Raw genomic sequence first — 26,416 nt, 5'->3', positions numbered from 1 at the left:
ATGTTTATTAATAGTGTACACTCAATACAAAACAAAAAAAAAGCTTAAAAACAGACCAGCGAAGTACAAAACGCAAAGCAAATATAGAAATGTGTGTTTTAAGTATATACAATCACAATGATAGCTTTAATCTTACAGAAGTCCCTAAAGACATTTGGGGCCATTGGGAAGCTACATGAGACTCTTCAATGCCTCTTCGTTTCACCTATGGCTCATGGACCGGGACTACAGGGGACTTTTCCAGGTCCCTATGGGTTATCGTAAGGCTCTGCCAAGTCCCTCGCTCGCTCCTAAAGAGCCTTGCAATAGAAGATCCTTTGTACTCCGGAGGAACATGGTTCCTGGGAGCCAAAACCCAAACTGCTGACAGATCAACTGCCATTTCTGGAGTTACCAGGCCAGGAATGAGGCTCCGGGGCAGCTGTCACCGTGGCTCCTCTGCAGGAGCACACGTGTCTTCCCTTTCATTCAGAGAACAGACAGAAGAAGGAGACTGAGGCGGGTAAACATGTTGCAGTCTTTGTTTGCCAGGCTCCTCAGAAGAGAAAAGAGAAGCTTAGTTCTGCTACGGGAGTGCGAGAGAATTTGGGGAGGGAGCAGGGGAGGGGGAAAGATCAGTTCTTCCCTTTCTTCTTCTTGGGACGAGACCTTCGCTTTGTTCTGGCGTCAATGATTTGCTGAGACTGGCGCTTCAGGGTGGCCCGTGTCACAATATCCCCATCGTCATCCCCACTGTCTTCCTCTGGGGGGGGAAACAGAAGCAATGAATGACTAACCCCTCTCCTTTAAGGCTCTCCCTAGCGCACTCACCTTGCTGCGTGCGCTTCCCTCTCGCTGGCGCTCTCACCTGGGTGCGTGCGTTTCCTCTTCCCTGGTGCACTCACCTTGCTGCGTGCGCTTCCCTCGCACGTTTCCTCCTCCCTGGCTCACTCACCTGGATGCATGCGTTTTCCTCTCCCAAGCATACACTCACCCGGGGCATACGTTTTCCTCCCCCTGACATATTCACCTGGATATATAGGCTCTGTTACTTGTACAGGTATCTTGACCCGAACATTGTATGACGGAAGCTTCCCCTCGATGGTAGCGTGAAACTGAAAAAGGAAGGAAGGAGGTGACTGACAGGGGGTGAGCACTGGGTGGGGTGAGAACTTCCTCCACTCTCTAGCCCACTTTGCCCAGATCTTGTCTGTCTGTCGCTTGGTCTTCTGCCCTTGTCCACAGCACCTAATGCAGCACCGCTGACCAGAGTCTGACCATTAACTTGCCTGTTTCTCAGCTTCGCTGCCTTCTCTGTGGCTGGGTGGCTGAAGCAGTGTAGTCTAATAAGAGGGAGAGGAACCAGAAAGCACTGAGAAGGTGATAGTTGAAACAAGAAAAGGACTGGGCATGGCGGGGCTTAGGACCTCAGTGAGAGGGCAAAGGACTGGGCACGGGGGGGGGGGGGCTTAGGACCTCAGCGAGAAGGCAAAGGACTGGGCACGGTGGAGCTTAGGTCCTCAGTGAGAGGGCAAAGGATGAGGAATTTTCATCCTGTGGAACTTCTCCTGAACCTGTACCCAGGTAAATAGCAGCCGCCCTGGATACTGGTCACAGCAGGGCTGAGGACCCTAGCAAGAAGGTAAAGAACTTGACACAGTGGGGCTTAAGACCCCAGCAAGGGGGCAAGGGATTTGGCACAGCAGGACTTAAGATCCCAGCAAGAGGGCAAAGCACTTGGCATAGCGGGGCTTAGGACCCCTGCAAGAGGGCAGAATGGAAACAGATGCTGAGTGAGCAGAGAAATTTGACTAAAGGAAGAAAACTAATATGGTACGGGGGTTGGGAGTTCACCTAGAGAAGGAGCCGTATGAGCAGAGCTCTGAGAGAGCGCCCGGGGAGCCAATCAGCCTCAGGTAGGCATGAAAGGCCAGAGGAATAGGGGTGTCTGGGCTTTACGGGAAGTGCCCTTCTCCAGGAGTGGCAGATACGTTGGGGACCTGATACGTTTCGGTCACTCACGTCCTCATCCTCCAACTGTTTTAGGACCGCAGGCAGGTCTTCGTCTTCCAAATCCTCCAGCAGCAGCTGCAGCTTCTCCTCTGTGACCGCAAGCAAGTCCAGTACATACTCATCTGACGTCTCTGGGACTGGAGGTGGCTGGAACTGGCTAGGTGGCTGAAAGACAAGAGTTGATGCGGTCAGTCCCCTGATTAATCTGCATGCAAGCACAAAGGCAGAGCCTCGATTCCCTGCCCCCGTCCCTCTTCTGTCAGTGCCCAGGAACCTCGAGATACTGGGAAGAGGGAAACCGTCAGCAGAACTTTCCATGGACAGCTTATCAACACAAGTGGTTCTGACCATTACTGCAGTCGTAGCTGGAATTTAACTTTTCACCTTCACTGTAGGGCTCCCACCCCTTTCGGCCAAGTTCATTTTGACTGTATAGCCAGGTAAGCGAGCAGAATTTTTTTCAAGAACTTTTATGCTCGGCACTGGAAGTGCTCTCCAGCATCACCCCTGTGTGGTTTAGACCTGGAATCCATTACTAGGAGTGGGGAGGGCAGAGCCAGAAAACTACCACCACTTTCCCTTCTTTTGGAGCTGAAAACGTTTAACACAGCAGATGACGGCAGATAAAGGCATCCCATCGACACTGATAAGAGAATGAGCTCTTTTGGGGAAGATGAAGAAACCAACTAACCACTTTATTTATCCCTGAGCGTCTCCCCTGCAGGTCTAACCACCTAACTTTTTTTTTTTTTTTTTTAAATTCTTTATTCATTTTTACATCTTACAAGTGTGTCAGAAATTTAACATTCGAACTTATACAATATCACTTGATTATCTATCATATTCGACTTAAATTAACAATATTTAAACCCTTCCTCCCTTATCACTTGTTTGTCAGTTTTAAAATGAATAAAGAAAATGTTATTTACTCATTACAATATTCTATTAATGGTCCCCAAACCTCCTGAAATGTATTAAAATTTCCTTTCTGTGTGGCTAACGTTCTTTCCATTTTATATATATGACACAGAGAATTCCACCAGAAACTATAGTTTAATCTACTCCAATTTTTCCAATTAAATGTAATCTGTTGAATGGCAACTCCTGTCATAACAAGTAATAACCTATTATTTTTTGAAGAAATTTGACTTTTCTTCCTCATTGAGATTCCAAATAATATAGTATCATATGATAAAGCCACCGGATTTTCTAATAAACAATTTATTTGGCCCCAAATTGATTTCCAAAAATTCATAATAAATGGACAATAGAACAATAAATGATCTAAAGTCCCTGCTTCGAGATGACAATGCCAACATCTATTAGATTTAGAGCAATCTAACTTTTGTAATCGAACTGGGGTCCAAAATGCTCTATGTAACAGAAAGAACCAAGTTTGACTCATCCTCCAAGAGCAAATTCGTGGCCATTGAGACGCAGTCATTTGATGCTTAATCTCAATGCTCCAAATGTCCCAAAGACCAGTTTTTCTTCATAAATCCAGATATCAATTTATACCACTGTCCCAGAAAGTCCACCTGAAAGCATAAGAACTCCAAACTATATTGATTATTCAGATTTTTCCATTCAGTTGCAACCATCTAAAACTTTGTGATTTATCAAGACTGTGAAAAATCAAGCAGTTTACCATTGGATATAACATCATCTAAAATCCGTTTACCTGCCATCACCCAATGCTTCCAAATGGCCTTAAAGCCACCAATTTGAATCTTGGAGTTAAGCCATATAGTTTGATTTGTTGATTTATGTATTGGAATAGGTGTTAAATTATTCACAAATCTTAAGGTTTTCCAGGTATCAACTAATATTTTGTTTTCTTTATATATCCTAGGCATTTTGATACTAAGAACATGGTTTAATCTCAGAAGAAAAATAAGTCGCCATTCCAACCACAACCAATCTGGAATATTTTCAATGGGCTCTGGCGCATAACATAGGCTTGATGATACCTATAGAAATTGGGAAAATTTACCCCCCCCCCCAGCCAAATACATTTTATAAGAATACTAATAAACCTTTTGTAAAAAGACCCCTGAAAAAATACTGGTATCGTACCCATTTGATAACAAACCACAGGCAAAATCATCATTTTAATTGTTTGAACTCTCCCCCACCAAGATAAAGGATTCCATTGCTCACACATTTCTGTTACCTTCTTTAATAGAAATTTTTCATTCACTTGCATTGTTTCTTCCAGTGTATTTTTAATCCAAATGCCTAAATGTTTTATTCCATCCTCTTTCCATAGAAAGGGAAATGAATCAAATAAACCTTTTGTACAATGCACATTAAGTGGAAGAACTTCTGATTTGCTCCAATTTATTTTATATCCTGAAAATTAACCAGATTTCTCTATTAATTCAAGTAAACATGGAATGGTTGTTTCAGGATTTTGCAAATGAAGTAGTATATCATCCGCATAAGCAGAGACCTTGTAATCCCGATCTGAGTAAGGGATGCCCTGGATCTCCTTCACTTGCTGAATAGCTAATAACAAGGGTTCTAATACAATATCAAAAAGCAAACTAAAACATTCCAAAAATTATTATTAATATACAATCTAGCAGTCGGGGAGCTATACAAGGATTGAATCATTTGTATAAAACCTGAACCTATACCAAACCATTCCATAGCTTGATACACTCAAGACGATCAAAGGCCTTCTCTGCATCCAAAGAAACAGAAAAGGCCGGATCTTTCATGGCTTTTTGTTAAGTATAACATTTGAAAAGCCAATCTGGTGTTATCTGAGCAACAAACCCTGTTTGATGCATACCAATAATATGAGGGAGAGCCTTAGCTAAGCGTAAAGCCAATGTCTTAGCTAAAAGTTCTTCATCAACATTTATTAAAGAAATATGAAACCAACGTGGGATCTTTATTTGGCTTTGGCCACCTAACTTTTTAATGATCACAACTCCCTCTAAGGTGCAACCCATTCTGGTTTACTCTTAAAGATTGGAGAAATCAGTTAGCTTAGTGGGGTTTAAAAAAAAGGTTTGGATAATTTCCTAAAAGAGAAGCCCATGGCTTGGGGAAATCCACTGCTTATTCCCAGGGTCACAGCATGGGATTTGAATCCACAGCTTCAGGGTGCTGAGGCTGTAGCTTTAACCACTGTGCCACACTCTCCTCCAATACAACATCAGGTGTGGTCAATGAAGCCATTGTGACATCACCGATGAGGTTGGCTCTTAGGGATTGGTGGAATGAGGCATTACGACATCACAATCTCAGCTCTGGAATGTTGCTACTCTCTGGGTTTCTGCCTAGTACTTGGGACCTGGGTTGGAAACAGGATCCTGGGCTTGATGGACCTTCGGTCTGCCCCAGTATGGTACCTTTTATGTTGGTATGAAAGCTTCTGTGTTTCTATGTAACTCCAAGGATGTCTGGTGCTGCACTAGGGAGCCCACTGGAAGAGACTGGACCGGCCTTTCACTGGCCCTTAATGACTATCAGAGCTGAGGTTTCCAGCCGGCTGCACTATTGATCTGACCTCTAGGGAGAGGACCCAGCTGAGCTGTTTCTCACTTACAAGCTTGATGTGCCGGAGTTTGCTGGCAAGGTGCTCCACTCCTGCTTTGGCTGCTGCCAGAATGCGGATTGACCTGTCCATCTCATCCTTGAGTTTGTCTCGTCTTTTCTCCTCGTTCTTCAAGTGTTCTTCCATCTGATCCAGCATCTTCTGACCACTGGCAGAGAAAAGAGAAGCACAGGTATGAGAAAAGAGTGGAGAAACATGGCGGGGGAGGAAGGGGAGCTTGACTTTTGGAGCAGTGCTTGGTGGGACTCACACGTTTCTAAGAGATAGGATCCAGAGATTGACACAATGACAGAATTTGCCCCCTTCCCTGCGGATAACTGTGGGACACCATCCCGTGTCATTCTCTAGCGTCTCTCTCAACCTTAGTCCTTCTGCACCAGCATTCTTCAATGCAAGGCTTGAGAATCAGTGGCTGGGCCCATTCATACTCCGATTCTGTCACCATGTTATTCTCTAAGGCAGTGATTCCCAACCCTGTCCTGGAGGAACACCAGGCCAATCGGGTTTTCAGGCTAGCCCTAATGAATATGCATGAGAGAGATTTGCATATGATGGAAGTGATAGGCATGCAAATTTGCTTCATGCATATTCATTAGGGCTAGCCTGAAAACCCGATTGGCCTGGTGTTCCTCCAGGACAGGGTTGGGAACCACTGCTCTAAGGATCCTCTAAGCCAGGGGTAGGGAACTCCGGTCCGCGAGAGCCGTATTCCAGTCGGGTTTTCAGGATTTCCCCAATGAATATGCATGAGATCTATTTGCATGCACTGCTTTCAATGCATATTCCTTGGGGAAATCCTGAAAACCCGACTGGAATACAGCTCTCGAGGAATGGAGTTCCCTACCCCTGCTCTAAGCTATAGCAGAAGTTAAAAGACACCATCCTCTCTCTGTCCAAGACGTTTCCTCAGTGTTCCATAGACAAAATCGTGGTGCAAAAACACAAAGAGAAGAGGAACACAAATCTCTGGATGTCCAGGAGAAATGATTTAGTCACAATAGTCAGTTTAGAATCAAATAAAAGCAATCTCAGAGATTAGGTACAGATTGCATCACTGATGGTACATGCTCACAAAAGTGAGACTCGGACCCTACATGGTCCTTGTTTCAGCAAATAATCAGCTTTCCTCAAGGGTCCTTAAAATATCTGGGCTCTGACTCTTCCACTCTCGTATGATTTCAACATCTCCCATTTACTGACCACTACTAAAGCTTATTTTCAACAGAGGACGTCCCTTCCTCTTGGGACATATTCGCTTACATACTATGGTAATTTTCCCCAAACGGCTGTACTTTTTATATACGCTCCCTTTATACTTGAACGCTAAAAATATCAAAAAGTTACATTGCCTTATTACCCAATTCTGTTGGAGGGAGGAAGGCCAAAGTGAAGTTGAACATTCCCAAGCCTCACAATATGGCATGTCTCCTATGTAACTTGGGACTGGTTAAATCCTACCACATTTGGAGATGAAGGCCTCTTGGTGTGCACCGTTGGCGTTATCTTATGTGTTGCATGCCTCAAAGGCTTCCCTCCCTCTCCATGTTGCCTCGTCTAAGATTTTCAAGGCTGCGCGCAGTCTCTGGAAAGATTTGGAAAAATGGGGTAAGTTTGACCCTCGTCATAGCTGCCTTCTCCCCATACGGGAAAATGGAGACTTTCTGCCTGGGAGGAACCACCTTAGTTTTTGCGCTTGGGACTCCAAGGGCCTCACACACACCCCTTAGCTTCCTTGAGAGCCACTGGGTCTCCCTGATCTGATAGCTTTGACTATCAACAGCTGAGCCACTATGTGGTGTCTCTGCTGGCAAATTCCTTGAACTTGGCCACTGCGGATCATTTAGACCATCTATGTCAAAACCCTTCTGTTTCAGCTATTCACAGACGGCTTATAGATCGCGTCCCTTCCAAAGATGTTACTTGGCTTGCGACCTTATGGAGTACAGATTTGCATTACGTGATCACATTGTTGGAACTGTTGGGCTTTCTTCGTTCCATACCCACTTGGGTGAGCTCGGCAGAGTTGCGCGAGTGTTGGGTTGGGCCTATATTTCGCAACATAATAGGGGGCTCTTCTACGGATTGATGTGGGTGCTGCCAGAGAAATTTAAACTCATTTTTATACTTGGGATGTGGGAATGCCCAACAATACCGGCTTTTTGGAAAACTGTGAATTGCACTCAGGGGGTATATTGCTGGGATAAATTGCATGTTTGGGAGTACAGGGTAAGGGACCTTGTGGTGGGCAAGAAAAGTATCCTGTGGCACCTTCATATTGGAACTGGCGCAACAAACTCCATGGGCTCTTACTCATGGGATTCATTCCTTGTCGTCCAGGGCTCGTAGCTTCCTTTTAAATCAATTAGCTGATGAGATCTCACGAAATTGAAGTAGAGGCATCAAGACTACAAGGGTGTATTTACAATTTTCACATCAATCCAATGCTCTAAGCTATTGGTAGTGGAGGAGGCTAATATCTTATAAGAGGCTTTCACACTCTGGAATTTTCTAAGGATTCAAGAAATCAAAGTTGAGGAATTCTGTTCTTCTTATCTGGAGAGTGGTTAGGCTACCAAATTTGGAAGGTTGAGGGGCAAGGATTAGGAATTGAAGACTGGCAGAACCCTCTTTGCAAATGTTGCATGTGCATTTATGGAAGTTGGGGGAGGGTTACAAAAGCACTGGTGACGTATTAACTGTTGACAAGAGAAGATTTTGGTCTCTTCACTTGTTTTTGCTGTATAATCATGTTGGTTTTGTATGTCACTAATAAACAGATTTAAACAAAAATGACATACAGTTAAAACCCAATGCGGAAGATGAACAACATTTGTGCCTTATAATGTTACATGGCATTGCGTGTATGGTGCAGTGGGTAGAGCTAGAGCCTCAGCACCCTGAGGTTGTGGGTTCAAATCCCTTGCTGCTCCTTGTGACCCTGGGCAAGTCACTTAATCCCCCCATTGCCCCCACCAGGACAGATTGGGAAATATGATAAAGTACCTGAATGTAAAAACCACTTAGGATATAAGTGGTATATAAATAAATAGAAAACTTAGTATATCTAATACCGTCTTATGAATGAACAAACATTTATTGATGCGATAGTGACTTTGTGCAAAGAATAGGGGAGGGGAGGTCAAAAACAAGATAAATAACTATGTTGGAGTATGAATTACTCCTCCCAACCATTATATTGTGTTTGAGAAAGACTAAAAAGGAGACCGGTAACGCAGGTGTGCAGATACGGTGAAACCCCTCCGCCTCCTGCTGCAGGGAGGCTCTTGCTTACCTGGACAGTTTGGCCTCGCCTGAGTATTTCAGCTCTTGGAATTCAGCCTCCAGCTTCTTCTTCTCCTCCTTCAGCCTCGCCACTGTATTCGCATTAGCTGTCTGCAGATCCTCCAGATGCCTGCGGGTTTCTCCCTGAGCGACAAACCTGTCTATAACGTCCTACAAACCAGTAAAGAGAGACAGAGGAGGGGAAAAGACTGAATCCAAAACTGAGACCCGAGGATCCAATTTACCCAAATGAGACCTCCCAGTCCCCCGACATTGTCTCCCTTTCTCCAACGTCATCACTGCTGACCTGGATGTCTGCTACGGCAGTGGCGTCCTTGATCCTTTGAAATGCAGCCTGATAGGTGATTATAGCTTTCTCTTCTTCCTGTGCATCGGTGATCTCTACCTGGGCCTCTTCATTGACATCTGGCTGAATGATCATTCTCAGGGCCTTGCAGCAGACAGAAACAATTCTGAGTGACAGTGTCAAACAAGATGCACTACCTCACACCCATCCCAAAAGACTCCCCACCCCTCATCCAGCCAAAAATATAAGACATGCCACACGGCATTGTCTTCCCAGTCCACAGATTCTGCTTAAACGCTCTCTTCAAACAATCCCAATTCCACAGCTGGGTGTGAAGGACCCTCACCCCCTCTCTCCATCCGTAACGGACCTCATTCCATCCCCATCCTCAAAAGATGCCAACTCCACAGCTATCTATGAAGCACCCTCTCCCCACATCCAACCCCCATCTCCATCACCAAAATTTTCTTCCCTTCAGTCCTACCAGACCAGTCCAGAACCAGTGGATTAAGTCCGCTGGTCAATCGGCATAACCCATAGGTTCTGGACTGGCGTTACTTAATAACACTGGAGATAAAACAGCAGAGAGCTGATGTGATGGCAGGAAATCTTCTGGATATCTAGATACGAACCACGCCCATCCCTGAATGCATATTGAAGAAGGGTTATGGGTTTACTTCTCGGTCACAATTTCCACCTCCACTTACCCGTCTGTCTGCCCGTTCGGCCTGTATCTGGCGTTCCTCCACCTGCCTCATGAATTCATGGAGGATCTCGTCTCGTTCCCGTCTCTCCCGGTGCATTATTTCCTCATTACGCTGCAGTTCAGCCTAGGAAGGTGACGGAGACTCTTGTTAACGGTGTCAAACCCTGTTCAAATGAACTATTCCCAAAGTGACGTTTTCCACCACAGAAGGGACTCCACCATCTTTGTCCCTGCCCCCTGCATTTCAGGAATTGCTTAGGCAAAACCTGATGCCACTGGTGCCGAGTGTTTAAGGGTCTAGCACATCCTTGTTCCTTTCACTTGTAAATCACTCTCAACTGAGGTTCTTTTCACCATCGAGAAGCAAAGTGACCACATTGAAAGAGGCAGGGCTGGGGCTAGAAACCAGGAGTCCCAAGACCACTCTTCCATGTTTTAAGGGAGAGCCAAGATAGGACAGGACCATGTGGCAAGATGACAAATTTAGGACACAGAGGAGAGAATGAAAGGGATTCTTTGAGAGCTGGGATGATCTTTTTTGTGTATGGTCACTCTGCAGTTCCTAAGCGAGCCTGCTGACCACCCTAAAGAACACGCTCTGATCGAGTGACGCACATTTAATCGCTACAGTTGTTTAAACAGCAAATGTGAGTCAGAAATGGGTTAACGGTGTGTTTCCTGGGCCACCTACCCGCGCCACATCCCGTGAGAGGTTGGCATCGTGGTTCATCTGTTGTAACTCCTTCAATTCATGCCTCTGCCGCAGGATTTCTGCCTCCAGCAGATCCAGCTGGCTCTGGAAGGTCAGACTCTCTTCCTGAAGAGGGAGAAAAGGCAAGGGTTCAAGATCCATCTACCACCCCTCCCCAGCAAACAATCACCAACTGAAAGTCCAGCTTTCGGAAGGGCCTCGCCACACAGCTGCCCGGTTACCCTGTTCCAGGAGGGAGACTTTTAGGTCAATCCTGGTTTATAACTTATATCCCAAAGCAGTAATTTATTTATTTATCTATTTCTAGAATTTCTAGACTGCCTATGACTAAGCGGTTAAGAAATGAAACATTCACAATAGTTCAAAAACAGTACAATTACAAAATACTTTCAATTACAGTGCAATCACTTAATAGGCCTCAGAATGCATCAGGATGGGATGGTCAGAAAACCAGGACTGGCCTAAAATTGTCCTCTTCTTCCTAAGTACCAAAGTCAATTAGGCTCACCGACTGGCTCTATTTCTTCTGGACAGTGTGATGGGGTGTATGTCCCATCACGTGTGAGAGTACTTTCTCGAGTTCCCATGGTAAATAGGTAACCAGGGTTAAACAGGGAATAGCTGGGTTTAACTAGTTCTAGTCATAGAGAAAGACTAGGTGGGTGGTGTTAGGAACCAGCTACCCCTATTTCCCTGGAATATTGTGTTGCCCAATAGTAAAGATTGGATGACCTTGCCATTGGCTTGAACAACTAATTTGCATAAGACAGTGAATTGCAGAGAAAAAGGGTGATTTATAAAGAAAAGAGACTCTTAACCCTTTCAGGACCATAAGGATCGTAGGCCAATTTTTGTGGTTTTGATGACATTTTTAGGGTAAAAAGGGCTTGCAGATGCCAAAAAATTGATTTTTTTTGTGAAATATCATTATTTTTTTTTTTTAAATCAAACTTCTGGCTTATGGACAGTGTGGCAAGTGAATCTTCTCGTCAATCTGGCAACGACGCTAATGAATGAATGTCGGAACCAGTTTGTTTACATAAAGGCAGTATCATATGGAATCCGTACATATCAAATTTAGAACTGTAGACTATCCCAATCAAAATTGATAGGATTTTAAAGTTATGGGACAAATAGGTCCCTTGGTCCTGAAAGGGTTAAAGCCTTAAACTGGACTCCTGATAGGGAGAGCTTTGGCTTGAGGGGGCTCAAGAGGGACCTCACCCTGAACTGATAGGGGGGGGGGGGGTTGGTTAATGGACTCCCAGCAGAAAGGAGCATAGTTTGAGTTCTTGGAAACAAGAGCTCCAGGGCGACTCTCGAGAGGAGGAATGCTGGCTTCGGCCTAACTCTCACTAAGCCCGAAACCTTCTTGGAACATCTGAGCTCCAGCTAGCTAGGACACTCGGCCTACATCCCCGGTAGGTGGTGTACGGGCCCTCGGCCTATATCCCTGGTAGGCGGTGTACGACCCTCAGCCTATACCCCAGTAGGCGGTGTACGGACCCTTGGCCTATACCCCAGTGGGCAGTGAACGGACACTCGGCCTACACTTTTGGGTAGGTGGGGCCATGGGCGTGACAACTAGCCAAGCTAGTCCTGATTTTACTAACACCTATCACTCCAGTGCTGGAAGGAGAAATTAGGCTCTTACCTGCTAATTTACTTTCTTTTAGCTTCTCCAGACCGGTATAGGTTAATCTTACAAGCAGGTATATATCTCTTTATGACCAGCAGGTGGAGACTGAAACAAAACTGTGGAATAGGACATAATAGGTGTCTTCCTCTATGCCTATCAGTCTGCCGAATAGCCAAGCAGAACTAAGAACTTGAAGCAGAAATAAACAAGACTCCGAACAAGAGTAACGACTATAACATACCCAAATGCTGTTGGAAAATGCAAAGGAGAGATCCCAGCAAGGAAATGTCCCCACATCTTGCCAGCTATGCCAGCCGAGCCACAGCTGCTGTTCTTCAATTCTCCCCGGCCCTAGAAAAATACTAGAACCCGCAGAAAAAACCCCCAAAAAGTGCACGTGCAACGACCACAAGAACAACACGACAATAGACAGGGTGGGGACCTAAACCAGTCTAGAGAAGCTAAAAGAAAGTAAATTAGCAGGTAAGAACCTAATTTCTCCTTCTTTAGCACTCTCCAGACCAGTATAGGTTAATCTTACAAGCGGGATGTACCAAAGCAGTCTCCATCATGGGTGGGACCCCCGAAGGGCTGAGACCAGAACACGCTCACCGAACACCGCGTCCCGATACGCCTGAACGTCCACACAGTAGTGTATGACAAAGGACTGCAAGGAAGACCAAACAGCAGCCTTACAAATGTCCACCGGGGGCACTAGCAAAGACTCAGCCCAAGACACTGCCTGACCCCGAGTGGAATGAGCCTCGAGAAATTCCGGAACAGGCTTTTTCTGAAGAAGATACGTGGACGCAATAGCCTCTTTGATTCAACGCGAAAGGGTAGCCTTGGAAGCGCCATCCCCCTGATTTCCTGAACTCCTGGGCCCGCTGCACATAAGTGCGAAGAACCCAACAGACATCTAGCTTGCTCGACTTCTACTCAGAAGATCCCTCCAGACTACCCAACACCGGGAGGACCACTGCCTAATTGACATGAAAAGGAGAAACTACCTTTGGCAGAAAGGAAGGAAGAGGCCTCAACACTACCTGCTCCCTAGAAAACTCCAAGGAGAGAGACCTACAAGAGAGAGCCTGCAGCTCCGAGATACGTCTAGCAGAAGTAATAGCCACCAAGAAGACCGCCTTAAGAGTAAAGTCCTTCAATTAGCAGGCGCCCAAAGGCAACCCCTTTCAAGAGCCAAGCCGTAAGACAAAAGGGACCCGGATCGAAAATTGGAATGGGACACTGAGTTAGAAGGTTGTCCAAGAGAGGCAGAGGAAGGGGAGCCGCCACCAGATGCCTCACCAGATCCACATACCACAGTCATCGAGGCCAATCCAGAGCCACCGGCCCGCACCTACCTTACTACATCTAGGGAAGCCGCTGTCTATGGAAGACTTGGAGGAAATCCTGCGCCCGAGGACACTGGGTCGCCAAAAGCAGGCGAATCTGAGATTGCAATTTGCTCACCCGGGCCTCCCCAAGGAGGCAAGGTACTCCAGATGCTGAGATGGGACCAACCGATTCTTGGAAAGGTTGACCACCTATCCCAGCGACTGCAGAAACTCCACCACCCAAGCTGTAACCCGGATGCTCTCCTGCAATGTCGTCGCCCAGGTAGGGATGCACCAGAATGACAAATCCCCTGACAAATCCCCTGGACCAGATGGAATTCACCTGAGAGTGCTAAAGGAGCTTAAGGTAGAAATCGGAGAACTGTTACAATCCCTAGCCAACTTGTCAATTAGAACTGGGCAAATACCAGACGACTGGAAGATAGCGAATGTCATCCCAATCTTCAAAAAAGGATCGAGAGGAGAACCGGGCAACTATAGACCTGTGAGTCTTACGTCGGTTCCTGGGAAGATGGTTGAAGCACTGATTAAGGATAGCATGGAGCAGCACCTGGAAAACTATGACCTGATGAGAGTAAGTCAACACGGCTTCAGAAAGGGGAAGTCATGTTTGACTAATTTACTTCAATTTTTTGAGAAGGTGAGCAAACAAATTGATAGCGAAGAACCGGTGGATATAATATACCTGGACTTCCAGAAAGCATTCGACAAGGTTCCACACGCAAGACTTCTGATGAAACTACAAAGCCATGGAATAGAAGGGGATATACTAAGATGGATAGGCAATTGGCTGGAAAACAGACAGCAGAGGGTAAGCATAAATGGGAAGTTCTCGGACTGGGAGAAAGTGACAAGCGGTGTGCCCCAGGGCTCGGTTCTTGGGCCCATCTTATTCAATCCTATATAATAAAAGCTTACTGGCGCATGCGCTATTAAAACAGCGTGATCCCTGCCGCTGTGGTGTGTGATCCGTGGCCGTGTTCCATTTTAGAACCCAGCGGCAGGGAACATTCTGGCCACTCCCCTCCTCCCGCCCTCACTCACCAACCGGAAGCGCAGGCAAGCTCTTTTGCTGCCCGCATCCTTGGTAGGGAGCACACCTCCCGCCCTCGCTCACCGCTGCCGCTGATGATCCTCCTCTTAAGAGCAGCCTGCGATCGTGGCCAGCTTTTAAGACCCTCGCAGGCCGCTCTCCAACCTCAGTAGCACGTTCCCTCTGACGCAAGGGATCGCGTCAGAGGGAACGTGCTACCGAATTGGAGAGCAGCATGCGAGGTTCGCTAAAGCCGGCCACCACGATCACAGGCTGCTTTGAAGAGGAGCAGGCCAGAAGAAGCCGGGATGGAGGGAGGGTAAGAAAGGGATAAATACAGGAGGGCAAGGGGGAGAGGGAAAGGGAAAGGGGGCTGCTTTGGGGGGAGGGGTATGCTGGGGGGAGACAGACGGGGCCATGAAGAGATAGGGAGAGGGAAAGGGGGCTGCTTTGGGGGGAGGGGTGTGCTTGGGGCAAACAGCTTTGCTCTGGGGGGAAGACAGAAGGGGCCATGGAGAGATAGGGAGAGGGAAAGGGGGCTGCTTTAGGGGGGAGGTGTGCTGGGGACAGACAGCTTTGCTCGGGGGAGGGGAAGACAGAAGGGGCCGTGGAGAGTTAGGGAGAGGGAAAGGGGGCTGCTTTGGGGAGAGGGATGTGCTTGGGGCAAACAGCTTTGCTCTGGGGGGAAGACAGAAGGGGCCATGGAGAGATAGGGAGAAGGAAAGGGGGCTGCTTTAGGGGGGAGGTGTGCTGGGGACAGACAGCTTTGCTCGGGGGGGGGAGGAAGACAGAAGGGGCCATGGAGAGTTAGGGAGAGGGAAAGGGGGCTTCTTTGGGGGGGGGGGGAGAGAGACAGAAGGACACAGACAGCGGCCAAGGAGAGAGATAAAGAAACACAGATAGACAGACACATCTATTCTAGCACCCGTTAATGTAACGGGCTTAAAGACTAGTATCTTCATAAATGACCTGGAAGAAGAAACAATAAGTAGTATAATCAAGTTTGCGGATGATACAAAACTATGCCAGACAGTTGGGTCTCAAAAGGACAGCGAAGAACTCCAGAGAGACTTGAACCTGCTAGAGAAATGGGCGGAAAAGTGGCAGATGAAGTTCAACATAGAAAAATGCAAAGTGATGCACCTGGGTAGGAAAAACAAGGAACATAAAATGTAAGGTGGGCAAGAGCGAACAAGAAAGGGACCTTGGGGTACTGATAGACAGGACCCTGAAGCCGTCGGCTTAATGCGCAGCGACGGCAAAGAAAGCGAACAGGACGTTGGGCATGATAAAGAAGGGAATCACGAGTAGATCGGCGGACGTCATAATGCCGCTTTACAGAGCAGTGGTCAGACCACACTTGGAATACTGTATCCAACACTGGTCTCCCTACCTAAAAAAGGATATAACCCTGCTTGAGAGGGTGCAGAGATGAGCCACGAAGCTAGTAAAGGGTATGGAGAATTTGAGCTACAAAGAACGCCTCGAAAAACTGGGATTGTTCACCCTTGAAAAGAGAAGACTGCGAGGGGATATGATAGAGACTTTTAAAATACTGAAAGGTTTCGACAAAATTGAGCAAGAAACATCGGTACTCACATTGTCAAATGTGACTCGGACATGAGGTCATAGACTGAAACTGAGGGGCAACAGGTCCAGGACAAATGTCAGGAAGTTCTTTTTCACACAGCGAGTGGAGGAGGTTGTGACGGAAACCACCATTTTGGGATTCAAGGGCAAGTTGGATGCACACTTTCTTGCAAATCACATTGCAGGATACGGGTCTTCAACAGGCAACACCTAGCTTAGCCGCCGCATGTGCGGGTCGCCGGACTAGATGGACCCAGGGTCTAATCCGGTGAAGGCATTTCTTATGTTCTCTGACCTCAAGGCCACCGCAATGACCACAATAACCTTGGTGAATGTCCAGGGAGCCGTGGCCAGGCCTAAAGGAAGTGCACAGAACTGATAGTGCTGACCCAAGATCGCAAAGTGAAGGAAGCGCTGATGGGAGGCCCGAATTGGAACATGCAAGTAGGCCTCCGTCAGAACCGCCAGAATGACAGACTGCAGTGTCTCCATGCGAAAAGAGGGAATTTTGAGAGCCCTGTTGACCTCTTTTAAATCTAAGATGGGCTGAAAGGTCCACTCCTTCCACAAAGTAAATAGTCATCAGACTCACGATCCAGGACACGCTCGGCCCACCGAAACACGGTGTGAGCCACCAGCTCCCCACAAATAGCCGCCTGGACCCCCAAGGCAGAGACATCAAAACTCTGTTTAAGCATGGTCTCCAACTAATGCTCCTCAGAGTCCTGCCCTCAATAGGCACAGTATGCCACTTAGCAATTGCTGAGACCACCGCATCCACCACTGGTGACTTCAAAGTAGCCCTATCCCACCTCCGGGAAGGGATACAAACGATCCATGGTGCGTGCCTACGGCGTATTCCATTGTGCCAGTACGAGATCCCGAATATACTGATGCATAGGAAAAGAGCGGGAAACAGTACGGGTCCTCCATACGCGGGGTCTCCAGTGGCGCTTCTTCAAAACACAGCACCGATGAGACCTGCTGAATCAGGTCCGGTAGCTCATCCCTCTGAAAAAGGCGCACCACAGATGCCTCTTTGCTGGAAGGCGGGAAACCCGCCGCCTCGCTCGTCCCCTCAAGAGGATCCTGGAATTCCTCAAAAGGGTCCAGGCCGACACGCTCCTCTGACCAACCAATCCTCATCCCAAGCCAACCTCGGGCGCTTGGACGAGGGAGGAGGAAGAGGGGACGCTAAGGAGAAGAGGGAGGTAAAGCCACGGAGGGAAACCCCATGGGCGCACGTGGGACAGGTGCCTGAAAATAGGCTCTGCACAATGGAAAAATTAAATCAGGGGGAAAAAACCTCTGGGGGTCCCATGGGACTCCCTGCCACATCAGGGCTAGCCGTGGGTAACACCCACCGTGTCATTCTCTAGTCTGTATATAAATGGCAAACTAAACTTCTTCGAATAGGTTTGGCACCTGCTAAATGCTTAATAGTACGATGTTGAAAAGCAGCATAGCTCCTTCACATTGAGTGGCCTTGCGAAGAATGGCATCACTACTATATGTCTCAGGTATCCCTTTGGAAGCAGTTGGAAGACAAATTGGCTGTTCTTTAGTTCCTACTCTTTGGGCTCCGCTGTTCTTTTTTTTATTTTTTATTTATTGATTTTTCATTCTTACAGTAATTGAATCACATATAATATAATTGATTATTACATGACATTTGTAATTACATTCACTATATCATATCATAAATAATAAATCCCTCCCCTTTTATTTATTTTCCCATTTTTATGTCCAAAAATTATATATATCCCACCCTAACCCTATATAACTACTACCAATGTGCTAAGAGATCTGATCATTAGAATATTTAGAATATTTTCTTAAAATTGTGAAGATTCCCTTGTTGTAACGCTAATACTTTTTCCATTTTGTATATATGACAAACAGAGTTCCACCAGAATGTATAATTTAATTTGGTATAGTCCTTCCAATTTTGTTATTATTTGCTGAAATCGGACTCTGAGTTCTCATTGCAGTGCCAAATAGTATGGTGTTCTGTTGTGGTGTGGGGCGAGGGGGGGGATTAAGGTTGACATGTGGTGGACAGGGGGATACATAATTTCTTGCTTGGAATTACAGGAGCATTTACACTTCGTGATGTATTAGGTTGGATTTTCAGAAACGGGTAGGGAGGGATTGGGAGGGTTTTCTATGTTAATTATAATTGTTTTACATATTAGATGTATTACATAATATTCAAGATATTATAGAATATGAATATAAGAATGATATGTTGTACTTAAAGTGTTACATGTAGGAAAATCAAGTGTGTATTTACACTTCGTGATGTTGTATAAGATTGTATTTTATGTTAACTGTTCATTTGAAGGTGTCTTGTTTATTGTATTGTTCTTTAACAAAAAATTCTTTTGGTGGAATTCAGTTTGTCATATTTATTAAATGGAGAGAGTGCTTGCTCTTCAGCAAGGAAGTTATAATAGGTTCAAAAAGATTGGGGGGCCATTGATTGCATATTCTAATGACTAGACTACATAGGAATATAATTAGTGTGGGGATGGGGAGGTATGTTATGTGAGTTAATGAATTTATTATTGATGATTGGGTTGGGTGGGGGGAGGGGAGTCTTTTTTTTAGATATGTAATGGATAATAATTGATAAGAATGTCAAGTGATTTGTACAAATTATCTGATTGAATATTGTACACTTGTTGCAAGAGTCAAAAATGAATAAAGAATGATTAAAAATAAAAAAAATTCTAATAAAAATATTTAAAGTTAAAAAAAAAAGTGCCAGTTATAGAAAAATACAGTAAAATACAGCAAATTTAAAGGGAAAGCAGCCCTTCAGATCGGCACTACCTCAGGATTTATTTATTTATTTTACAGAACAGACTCTACAGGCTCTCGAAGCAGTAGGCCTTGCTTGATTTAGGGGGCAAGGCTGACCGCTGAGGCTCTTCTAAAAAAATGGGGGGGGATTTGGAGGAAGTGGGGGGAGGGACCCTGCCCGTTTGACACCTCCGAGGTTGGATGAACCCCCAAACAGGGCCCGCCCAAGCTCATTCCGGCCAAAAACGGGGACTAGAATCCCTAAACAAATTCCAACAGCCCTATCAAGGGAGATGGATACAGCTCACTCAACACCTGCTGGAGACTGAAAGAAGACTTGATAGGAATAGGGGAAGGTATCTCTTATGTACTATTCCACAGTTCTGTTTCAGTCTCCACCTGCTGGTCATGAAGAGATGTACACCTGCTTGTAAGATTACCCTATACCGGTCTGGAAAGTGCTAAAGAATGTGCCGTTCCTAATTTATGGGGATTAGAACCACATCCCAGCATGCAAGAGAGGAATGAAAGAAGTTTTAAACAGTGGAATTAGTCAGACATCCTTGCGGCGTAAATTCCTGGTTGGGTGTCAGCCTACAGACAGCAAGAACAGAGAAAGCAGCAAAGACGGCTTCCCATTTGGGTCTACTATCACCAAGCTGAACAGATGCACTCTCTGCTCTTTAGATTTGGCTCTGCATGGCAACCCCCGTCAATATTAATAATAACTTATTATTATTTGCAGAAATCGGACTCTGACTCTGACGGGGGTTGCCATGCAACAGATTACTCAAAATTGGAAAGATTATACTAAGCTAAATTATACCTTCTGGTGGAATTCAGTTTGCCACATATATAAGATGGAAAAGTTGATTGCGTTACAAGGAAATTTTCATAACTTTAAAAAAATATGGGGACCATTGATTTCTTATTCTAGTGATCAGACATCTTAAGCACATGAATAGTTTATACTTGGATAGGGATGGGATATATGTATAATATTGTCAATTAAGTATTGATCATTGGGGGGTATTTATTCTTATTCTATAAGATTATATGATTGTAATTTCAAGTGTTTTGTAAAAATTGATTTAATATGTGTATCTTCACTTGATGTAAGAGATAAAAATGAATAAAGAGTTATTAGATTTGGTTCTGATGGGACATTCATTTCATCTGGCCAGTGACAGATCCCCATCCTTAGCCTTGTCCATGGCACTTCCTTCCCAAAGTGCAATTGGAACAACAAGCCATAGGGGCCAAAGAGCTGACCCGGACCTTACCTGCATGTGATCTTTCAGCTTCTGATACACATTCATAATGTATTCTGCCTCCTGCGATTTCAGCTGTGCTTTTTCCAGGCGGTTTTCCAAGATACGGAGGGCCTGGTAGGAAACAAAAACGGTCTGTTACTCCCTTCTCAGCTCAGAAGAGCTTTCTGAAAGATGGCATCTTCAGCTTGCTGTCCTAGAAGCAGCAAAGGGAGAGGTCACGCTGAAGTCAGGTGGTTAGAAGAGTATCTGTGAACGGTATTCACCTGCAAAAAGCCTGAAGAGGACACCCTGATGAAAGCCAGATAAAGAGGACTCTAGAGAAGTGCCATACATGCGAGCCAGGAACAAGGGCGTGGAGAGAAGGCCTGCATTTTGAGTTTCTCATACCCTCCAGCCCACTGCTGTCCATATAATGTATTCAAACAGTTCTGAGTACCGAAGCCACACAGAAATGTTAAAAGTCCAGTACAGTCTTGCCTGCGGCCAGGAAGTGAAGTGATAATAGGGCAAGAATTTTGATGAATTGCCAACCCCAGCCCTGTTAGACCTTCTCTTCACCCCTTGGTTCACATACAGAATAGCAGAAAAGACAAGAAACCAAGCAGAGGCAGTGAATGGCGGCAGAGATCCTCTGGAAGCAACCCTTGCTGAACCCAGCCTGCAGGAGAAAAGTGGTAAGCTGAGAAAGATTTATTAGCAGAGAATCCCTGCTGGCAGCAATGAAGCTGTATGCGGGTGTGCATAACTCATCTACACCTCTAGTGGGTATGTGCTCAAGCTCTAAGCAGTGCAAAGAGAGAAAGCCAGAGCACCCCAGCCTGCACCAAGGCAAAAGAAATAACCTGCTGGGATTCATCATCGCTCACGGCACCTTCACTCTGTGGAGAGAGGGGAAATTGTAAGACATCGTACACAAAAACTCTACTGATATAAAATTGGACCACATCAGGGCAGAAGTGAGGTGTGCTAGCAGCAAGCCGTGTGTGCGAGAGTCTCGGCAGCGAATCTGGCAGAGAGCCATGCGTGGGAGGGTCTCGGCAGTGGATCTGGCAGAGAGCCGTGCATGGGAGGGTCTCGGCAGTGGATCTGGCAGAGAGCCGTGCGTGGGAGGGTCTCAGCAGCGAATCTGGCAGAGAGCCCTGCGTGGGAGGGTCTCGGCAGTGGATCTGGCAGAGAGCCCTGCGTGGGAGGGTCTCGGCAGTGGATCTGGCAGAGAGCTGTGCGTGGGAGGGTCTCGGCAGTGGATCTGGCAGAGAGCCATGCGTGCGAGGGTCTCAGCAGTGGATCTGGCAGAGAGCTGTGCGTGCGAGGGTCTCGGCAGTGGATCTGGCAGAGAGCCGTGCGTGCGAGGGTCTCGGCAGTGGATCTGGCAGAGAGCCGTGCGTGGGAGGGTCTCGGCAGTGGATCTGGCAGAGAGCCATGCGTGCGAGGGTCTCAGCAGTGGATCTGGCAGAGAGCTGTGCGTGCGAGGGTCTCGGCAGTGGATCTGGCAGAGAGCCGTGCGTGGGAGGGTCTTGGCAGTGGATCTGGCAGAGAGCCGTGCGTGCGAGGGTCTCGGCAGTGGATCTGGCAGAGAGCCATGCGTGCGAGGGTCTCAGCAGTGGATCTGGCAGAGAGCTGTGCGTGCGAGGGTCTTGGCAGTGGATCTGGCAGAGAGCCGTGCGTGGGAGGGTCTCGGCAGTGGATCTGGCAGAGAGCCATGCGTGCGAGGGTCTCGGCAGTGGATCTGGCAGAGAGCCGTGCGTGGGAGGGTCTCGGCAGTGGATCGAATAGAAAGCCATGTGTGTCAGGGTCTCAGACGTAGACTTGGCAGAGCTATGAGTAAGGGAACTGGAAGGGCAGTGGAACTGGTAGTGGTACAGAGTTGTATGGTGGTCTTAACTTTTGAAGGCTCCCCTGTACACAAGCGCTGGCCTTTTGGCCCTCCTCACCTGGGCCTCTTCCGAAGTGTCATTATCTGGTTTCGGCAGGCTCTCGGTTTCTTGCTGCCTCTCACCATAGATGAGCTGCAGTTCTTCCAGGCGCTGTTTCCGTAGTGCACTCTGATGCTTCAGTGCATTCAGGCGTTTTATCTTCTCACAGATCTTTTGGTCCACAATCTGGATGGCAGCCTTAGAGGAAGAGGAGGCAGGATCAGTAGGGGCTCACGGATAAAAGGTGTCACTCACCTTCTCCCCAATGACACAGCAGAGGTGAGAGCAGCTCTCCACCACACAAGAAGTCATTCTTACCGGTCCACCTTTGTGCCCCACGGCCGCCCTGTCACTTTCCCGATTTTGAAAGGCCTCTTGAATAACTTTTTCATCACCCTGAAGAGAAAGGACACAGGGATACATTTTAGCTCAGAACTCACCTCAGCAGTGTCAAAAAGCAGTAGATACATGACCACATATGAAAAAGAAGCCACAGTGATGTACTCATAGGCTAACGTTAGGTAGAAAGATTTGTCTGCCCTGGAAAAAACTGCCTCCGTCTCTGGCAGCCCCTTTTTTTGAAGCTACCCACTTGTAAATCACCCATATCTGTTTCTCTCCTACCCTATCCACCTCATCATCCCTTTGTAATTCTCTACCTAAGCAGCATGCATAGTTTTTGTCCATCAAAATTCAATTGTAAGCTCTTTTGAGCAGGGTCTGTGTCTTGTGCAATAGTAGTGTCATTCTCTAAAAACATCTGGACACTACCTATCACCTCTAGGACTGGAGGGCTCAGGGGATGGACACAGGGAATCAGAGCCTGTCTCCTCTAGGAGTGGGGGATCAAGGAACGGACAGAAGGATACAGAGCTGGTCACCTCTTGTTTGCTGGCCCAGATTTGACCATTACCCTTTGAAATAGTAAACCTTCATGAAATGTGTATAAATCAAGTGTCCCAGTCAATAATAGCCATACTATAACCAATCAGCCTTGAGCTGGAATCTGCTCTGTCCTTACCGCCAGGATCTGTGCAAGCCTCTTGTGCAGTTTTTTGTTGTTCTGCCGCAGTTGTGCAATCGATTCCTTGTTCTTTTTGATTGTCCATTGGGAGCTTTCATAGAAAGCCTTCTGGTCCCCATCTGAAAAAAAAGTGAAAGCTGCTGCTAAAATGTGACTTGCAATGGACTTTGCTTTGACATATTAACTTTTGGATCTTTGTCTGCCTTTCCTAATCCTGTTCAAGGTGGTTTGCAACACCTGGTACAGGAAGTCCATGCCCTGAGAAGTTCACATTCCAAGCAAGCACTTGTGGAAGAGGAGAGGCAGGGACTGTGTACAGAACCAGTGCTTAGTCTGGGAATGGGGCTTTCCCTGCTTCCAACGCCAGCACTAAAACAGATACATGGGACAGATCTGGAGGGAGGTTAGGAGGTCAGCTGAGAATTTGAACTGTTTTCTTCCCCAAAGGAAGAATCTGAACTGGATGGACCAGTGTGGTCCTTTCCTGCCGTCATTTGCTGCATGATTCTGTGCGTCACCCCTGCAGGTGCTTTTCTAAATAACAGTGAAAGCTTTATCAGAGCCATGCCAGACGGAAGGACGTGTGCAGTCATGCTGGCTCCCTTTCCGAAGCTGCTCTCATATTACTCTGCCTCTTCCTCTGCTTTCCTCAAGGCTATTTTCTTATTACAGCTCGTCACTCAAGGCTGATGCTGAACCCTTGAAGATGACCTGAACATGTATACTATGATAAAGACGTTTAAATACCTATGTGGCATAAATGTGCCCGAATTGAGTCTCTTTTATTTGAAAGGAAGCTCTGGAATGAGAGGGCATAGGATGAGGTTAAGAGGTGATCTGAGGAAATACGTTGGAACAGTCTCCCAGAAGAGATGGTGGAGACAAAGACTGTCTGAATTGAGGAGAGCGCGAGATAGATAGTGGATGCTATGGGTGGGCAGACTGGATGGGCCATTTGGCCTTTATCTGCCATCATGTTTCTTTGAATTCAAGAAAGCATGGGATAGGCACGTGGGATCTCTTAGAGAGAGGAGATGATAGTGGATGCTATGGGTGGGCAGACTGGATGGGCCATTTGGACTTTATCTACCATCATGTTTCTATGAATTCAAGAAAGCATGGGACAGGCACGTGGGATCTCTTAGAGAGAGGAGATGATAGTGGATGCTATGGGTGGGCAGACTGGATGGGCCATTTGGACTTTATCTACCATCATGTTTCTATGAATTCAAGAAAGCATGGGACAGGCACGTGGGATCTCTTAGAGAGAGGAGATGATAGTGGATGCTATGGGTGGGCAGACTGTATGGGCCATTTGGACTTTATCTACCATCATGTTTCTATGAATTCAAGAAAGCATGGGACAGGCACGTGGGATCTCTTAGAGAGAGGAGATGATAGTGGATGCTATGGGTGGGCAGACTGAATGGGCCATTTGGCCTTTATCTGCCATCATGTTTCTAAGAATTCAAGGAAGCATGGGACAGGCACGTGGGATCTCTTAGAGAGAAATTGAAAGGGGAAAGGTTTAGAACAAACGCCAGGAAGTGGGTGGTGGATACATGGAACGCGCTACCAGAGGATGTGATAAACAGGCACACGCTACAGGGGTTCAAAGAAGCTTTGGATAGGTACTTGGAAGACAAAGGGATTGAGGGGTACAGATAAGAGTAAAGGTAGATTATAGGGATGGGATTAGAGGTAGGTTACAAAATTAATCAGGGACCACTGTTCAGACACTAGGCCTGATGGGCCGCCGCGGGAGCGGACCGCTGAGCAAGATGGACCTCTGGTCTGACTCAGCGGGGGCAACTTCTTATGTTCTTATGTTCTATGGGTGGGCAGACTGGATGGGCCATTTGGCCTTTATCTGCTATCATGTTTCTATGAATTCAAGAATGCATGGGACAGGTACGTGGGATCTCTTAGAGAGAGCAGATGATAGTGGATGCTATGGGTGGGCAAACTGGAGGGGCCATTTGGGATCTCTTAGAGAGAGGAGATGATAGTGGATGCTATGGGTGGGCAGACTGGATGGGCCATTTGGGATATCTTAGAGAGAGGAGATGATAGTGGATGCCATGGGTGGGCAGATTGGATGGGACATTTGTGATCTGTTAGAGAGAGGAGATGATAGTGGAAGCTATGGGTGGGCAGACTGGATGGGCCATTTGGGATCTCTTAGAGAGAGGAGATGATCGTTGACGCTCTGGGCGGGCAGACTGGATGGGCCATTTGGGATCTCTTAGAGAGAGGAGATGATCGTGGATGCTATGGATGGGCAGACTGGATGGGCCATTTGGCCTTTATCTGCTATCATGTTTCTATGAATTCAAGAATGCATGGGACAGGTACGTGGGATCTCTTAGAGAGAGGATTTGATAGTGGATGCTATGGGTGGGCCATTTGGGATCTCTTAGAGAGGAGTTGATAGTGGATGCTATGGGTGGGCAGACTGGATGGGCCATTTGGCCTTTATCTGCCATCATGTTTCTATGAATTCAAGAATGCATGGGACAGGCACGTGGGATCTCTTAGAGAGAGGAGATGATAGTGGATGCTATGGGTGGGCAGACTGGATGGGCCATTTGGCCTTTATCTGCCATCATGTTTCTATGAATTCAAGAATGCATGGGACAGGCACGTGGGATCTCTTAGAGAGAGGAGATGATCGTGGATGCTATGGATGGGCAGACTGGATGGGCCATTTGGCCTTTATCTGCTATCATGTTTCTATGAATTCAAGAATGCATGGGACAGGCACGTGGGATCTCTTAGAGAGAGGATTTGATAGTGGATGCTATGGGTGGGCAGACTGGATGGGCCATTTGGGATCTCTTAGAGAGAGGAGATGATCGTGGACGCTCTGGGCGGGCAGACTGGATGGGCCATTTGGCCTTTATCTGGGGAGAGGAGGGGCTGCTTGAAGGGCGATTCTCTCTTTTAGGCCCGGCCTGGGGGGCACCGCCTACCCTCCCCCCTCTTACCCAGCAGCTGTATCTTGCGCTGCAGCTCGTTGATCTGCTCGTGGAGCGGGGGCAGGACCCCGCTCGCGCTGACGGTCACCGGCATGACGGCCCCCTGCTCCTGGCGGCCGCCCCCTGCCCCGCTCCAGCCAGCACTCCGCCGCGTCCCGCGCCGCCTACGCCGTCGCCTAGCAACGCTGCGCCCACGTCGCCGCCGTCCCCTAGCAACGCGCCCCGCCTCCTCCTCCCG

General features: G+C 47.0%; 1 protein-coding gene across 1 annotated transcript; it reads right to left on the bottom strand.

Annotated features, from left to right (window-relative positions):
• Positions 1-26,411, bottom strand: CCDC151 (coiled-coil domain containing 151). The gene is made up of 14 exons (XM_033924234.1): positions 26,188-26,411; positions 23,198-23,319; positions 22,495-22,572; positions 22,195-22,374; positions 21,106-21,141; positions 20,273-20,374; positions 10,547-10,672; positions 9,857-9,979; positions 9,150-9,293; positions 8,853-9,013; positions 5,552-5,708; positions 2,002-2,157; positions 1,010-1,094; positions 1-742 (listed from the first exon to the last, which is right to left on the bottom strand). The coding sequence occupies exons 1-14, from the start codon at positions 26,270-26,272 to the stop codon at positions 615-617; spliced, it is 1,683 nt and encodes a 560-aa protein (XP_033780125.1). The 5' UTR covers positions 26,273-26,411; the 3' UTR covers positions 1-614.
• Positions 26,412-26,416: the final 5 nt, after the last annotated feature.

Source organism: Geotrypetes seraphini, chromosome 16, assembly GCF_902459505.1.
Source record: "Geotrypetes seraphini chromosome 16, aGeoSer1.1, whole genome shotgun sequence".
Classification (NCBI taxonomy): Eukaryota; Metazoa; Chordata; class Amphibia; order Gymnophiona; family Dermophiidae; genus Geotrypetes; species Geotrypetes seraphini.
This window is presented reverse-complemented; position numbering and strand designations above follow the sequence as displayed.

Bases quoted from the DNA above. Each gene is read 5' to 3' on its own strand.
- CCDC151 (XM_033924234.1), bottom strand. From the start codon at position 26,272: ATGCCGGTGACCGTCAGCGCGAGCGGGGTCCTGCCCCCGCTCCACGAG. The intron at 20,375-21,105 runs GTTATTTCTTTT...GTTTCCTACCAG, and splicing joins GCGATGATGAATCCCAGCAG to GCCCTCCGTATCTTGGAAAA. The intron at 10,673-20,272 runs GTAAGGTCCGGG...CTCCCTCTTCAG, and splicing joins AGCTGAAAGATCACATGCAG to GAAGAGAGTCTGACCTTCCA.